Here is a 4,426-nt window from a genome sequence, read left to right on the forward strand (position 1 = left end):
CAGCAAATCGATCCCTCATACCCAAATCAAAATCCCAGCCTGGAATTTTCAAGGAATGGAAGTTGATAATCCAGCACCCAGTTCAAAGACTGTGGATGAAACAACTGAAGACTACCAAGAGTCCCAATTCATGGAGGAAGATCCTGAGAATATCGACATTGGTGAACTGGATATCCTAGGACTAGAGCAGGCATGCAAAACAAAATTTTTTGATAAAATCCCAGACCGGCAAGTAGACAACCTGGTGGAGGTCCTCACGCGCGCACAAAAAAATCACTCTCTTGGGGTACAGATTGGTAGTTCGTGGGATGGAAAGTTCATTACCAAAGACAGCAAAAAGCGAGGGAGGAAAACTACTCTCGAAAGAACTATCAGAATAGGAGAAGTGTTAGTAGAGTCAGGCAGATACGCTAAGCTGACTAAGTACTTCAACATCAACCCCAACTCTTCTCAATGAAGCTGATCTCATGGAACATTAGAGGGCTTAATAGCCCAAGGAAAGGCAGACTTCTAAAAAATATGCTCATGCAGGAAAAACCTCATATTCTTTTCTTGCAAGAAACAAAATGTAACTCGATAGTATTGGAAAAAATGGCAGCGAAAGCTTGGCCAGGAGGGATGGTAACAGTTGTTGATGCTCAAGGGGCGTTGGGCGGCCTTGCAGTTCTTTGGGATGCGCGAGTTATCCAGCTTAACAACATACATGCAAACAAGAACTTCATCCAAGCAATATTTCACATAAATGGCACTAACATCCATGGTCATATGACTAATGTGTATTTCCCTCAGGAAACTATACACAAAGCTGAAATCCTGGACACCTTATCGGAGCTCAACTCAAATAGGCTGCACCCACTATGGATTTCTGGAGGCGACTTCAACATGATTGCAAGACTGGAAGAAAAAAAGGGAGGAAGAAACAGAGGTAACAGAGATGGGAACATTCTAAAAGACTTCATACAGAATAATTGGCTGATAGATATTCCATCAAATAATGGCTTGTTTACATGGAACAACAAAAGAGAAGGATCGCAACAGATAGCTTCACGCCTTGACAGATTCTTATTATCAGATAACGCAATTCACTTGGGTGGAGAATTTATCGCTTCTATACTGCCGATATCGGGTTCTGATCACTGGCCAATAGAATTGCAGTGGAATCGACCCGGCTACAACATTCGGCGTCCGTTTCGTTTTGAAGCCTTTTGGATGTCTCATCCGGACTTCAACAACTTAGTCAGTTCAACATGGCTCAACTTTACTCCCTCTAATGGCTCCAAGATGTCTCAGTTCCAGCAGAAGCTAAAGCACCTTAAAGGCGAAATCAAACACTGGAATCATACATCTTTTGGTAACATTTTTCAAGCTCAGAATGCCCTTAATCAAGAAATGAAGAATGTACAGCAGAAGATCATAATCGAAGGAAGATCTGAGGACCTAACAAAACAGGAACAAATACTTGAAGCACAAATCTTAGCAAGAGAAAAACAGGAGGAAACTTTGTGGTGACAGAAATCAAGAGTAAAGTGGTTGAAGGATGGGAAAAAATACAAAGTTTCTTCACAGAACCACAGTGCAGCGCAGAATGAACAACAACATATCCCACATTAAAAATGAGCAGGTGTTATAGACATTTTTGTGCCTTACAACTCCATGCATGAAATGTCCATAAACCAAGGGCTCCTAAGTCCCTAAAAGTGTTGTTCTGACCTCTAAAGGAACAAGGTCAACAAATTACAGCTTCTCCTAGAAGTTCTCCACCAGAAACTGCTCAGAATAAGTCAAAACAGGATCATTTCAGCTGCTCCACTAGCTAAGTGTGTTTCATAGCACCTAAATCCACTGGCTAGCTGCGTTGCAACGCAACTAAATGCACTATGAGGGTGCGTTGGGCTAGAAATGACAAATGGCAGTGTCATTCCATGAGGTGGAGAGACAATGGAAGCTTCCAGAATCTTCTCCTATGACACTTGCCTCACTGAATTCGACCAAGGATGAGTAAGAGGCCTTCAGTCTCCAAGTGGAAGCAAGAACTGACAAAGAGAAGACACTAGTCAAATCACAAGCAGACTCATCCTCCTTACACACATCTATATATCGATCCCTCATCCCAGAGATCCAGAGGCTGGAATTTTGCACATTGTAAGGAATTGCTGTTGGTTTTGAGACAAACATCAGAGAATTGGGTGATCTATGCTTTGTTGGAGGTGAAGAAGGGCTTCTTTGCTGGGAGGTTGATGTTGGGTCAAGAATCATCGGTTGTAACTCCTCCTAGATCTTCTTGTTTATCAATAAAAACTATTTGAGTTTCTCCTCCATGCTTTTGTATCATTGATGCTTGTTACATTTGTATGGTTAACTTAAATCTGATCCTAAGTTTTTTATGAATATAGATCCATGTCTTTGTATAGTTTTCTTCTTCTGTGATCTTATAGGTAGCTGGAAGCTGTCAAAGAAGAGAGGGATTGAATCAAAGGATTAGCGCAAGACACAGGTTGGTTCTTTCTATTCCTCCCTATTTATAATTCATAAAGGAAATACAAAAGTAGTTTTTCTCTGTTTGTTTCTAAGGCAGCTGTCACACCTTAGTGGGATAGAGCAGTTCTAAATAGACACTTTTCCCGGTAACAGCAGGGAGCAAGGATTGAGACTCACGAAGGTATTGAAAGTGAATTTCTCAGGTATTTCAAACAAGCTCACCAAGAGCCTAACATAGATAGAACGCCTGCTATTGACAGAGTCCTTAGGAACATTCCCAAACTAATCACAGAGGAGCATAATCAACTCCTTCTCCAACCCACAGACCTTCAGGAAGTTGAGAATGTTGTGCAACAATTGAAAGCGGGGAAAGCACCGGGTCTGGATGGATTCACCTCCAACTTTTTTCACAACTTTTGGGACCTGATCAAACTGGAGGTCTGGCAAGTTGTGGAGGAATCGCGCACTTTAAGATGGATGTACCCAGGGCTGAATGCTACCTTCATTGCTTTAATCCCCAAGGAAGAGGAGTCCAGTACTCCGGATAAGTACAGACCCATTGCTCTATGCAACATTATTTATAAAATTGTATAAAAAATTATAGCCTCCAGATTGAAATTATTGCTCCCTCTCATCATATCGCCAGAGCAATCTGGCTATGTAGAAGGTCGGCAGATTACAGATGGTATTATTTTAACTCATGAAATAATCCATTCTCTGAAGCAATCCAAGAAACCAGGTATGCTGCTTAAAATTGATTTATCCAAGGCTTTTGATAGCTTAAGTTGGGTTTACATTCAAAAAAATTTAAATGCCTTTGGCTTTGCTCCTCCTTGGGTCAGATGGGTTTTGAGTTTGTTATCCTCTTCGTTCTTTTCGGTGCTCATTAACGGTATACCTTCGCCCACTTTCCGTCCCTCCAGGGGTATCAGGCAGGGAGATCCCCTCTCTCCCTTCCTTTTTGTCATTATGGCAGAGGGGTTGGGACGGAGCATCAAATCAGCCCTGCACTCTCAGCGGCTCAAGGGTTTATCCTTTCTCAACTCCCCCACATACTCTCATCAGCAATTTGTAGACGATAACATGCTCTTTGGCCATCCTTCTGTTCAGGAAGCGCGCCAACTCAAAGCTCTCCTATCGGACTTCTCTGAAGCCTCTGGCGCCAATGTTAATCAAATCAAGTCTCAAATTTTTTTCTTCAACACTCCTGTACCCACCCAAAATGCCATAGCTCATATTCTTGGATTCACCATTGCCTCTCTTCCTTCTAAATATCTTGGAGCGCCCCTAATGGCCTCGGCTCTTAAGCATTCCTCCTGGAAAATCCTTTTAGAAAAGCTAGAGGCGCGTCTTTTCCTTTGGACTCACAGGGCTCTTAACATGGCCAGCAGACTAGTTCTTATTAAAGTTGTTCTTCACTCCATGCCTCTCTATCTTTTTTCAATCTTAGCAGCTCCCAAATGGGTGCTCAAGGAAATAAAGAAGCTCCAACGTGATTTCTTATGGGGCAACTCTGGTCCCAACCGTAAATGGGCTCTTGTTAAATGGGATAAAGTCTGTCTTCCGAAGAAGGCTGGAGGCATTGGCCTAAGGGATCCGGTGCACAGCAATGAGGTCATGGGAGCCAAAATTTGGTGGAGATGGCTCTCAAACCCCAACACTCCCTGGGCTTCTCTATGGACAGCCAAATATGCAAGCAACAGCCCTATCGAAGAAAGAATTCGAATGTCAGAAGTAGGTATGGGCTCAGTGATATGGAATTCAGCCAAACAACACAGGAACCTAATACAACAGCATAGCTTCTGGGAAATTAAGAATGGAAATATAGCTAGGTTCTGGGAGGACTCCTGGCAGCAGCTCCCGAAGATCAAGGACATCCTCTCTCACCTTCACTTACCAGAGCAGGATTTGCACGAGCTAGACAAGGTTAGTCAATTCTGGAATCCTT

The 4,426-nt window shown here is 42.7% G+C and overlaps 1 protein-coding gene across 1 annotated transcript; it reads left to right on the forward strand.

Moving 5' to 3' along the window:
- The first annotated feature begins 591 nt into the window (after positions 1-591).
- Positions 592-1,509, forward strand: LOC149252863 (uncharacterized). The gene has a single exon (XM_089454295.1). It carries the CDS (start codon positions 592-594, stop codon positions 1,507-1,509), a length of 918 nt encoding a protein of 305 aa, XP_089310421.1.
- The last annotated feature ends 2,917 nt before the right edge of the window (positions 1,510-4,426 follow it).

This window comes from Pinus tabuliformis, chromosome 7 (genome assembly GCF_031772625.1).
Source record: "Pinus tabuliformis cultivar Carrire ecotype Pingquan chromosome 7, CPIR1, whole genome shotgun sequence".
NCBI classification, from domain to species: Eukaryota; Viridiplantae; Streptophyta; class Pinopsida; order Pinales; family Pinaceae; genus Pinus; species Pinus tabuliformis.

Coding starts and splice junctions, on each gene's coding strand:
- LOC149252863 (XM_089454295.1), top strand. CDS start 592: ATGGCAGCGAAAGCTTGGCCAGGAGGGATGGTAACAGTTGTTGATGCT.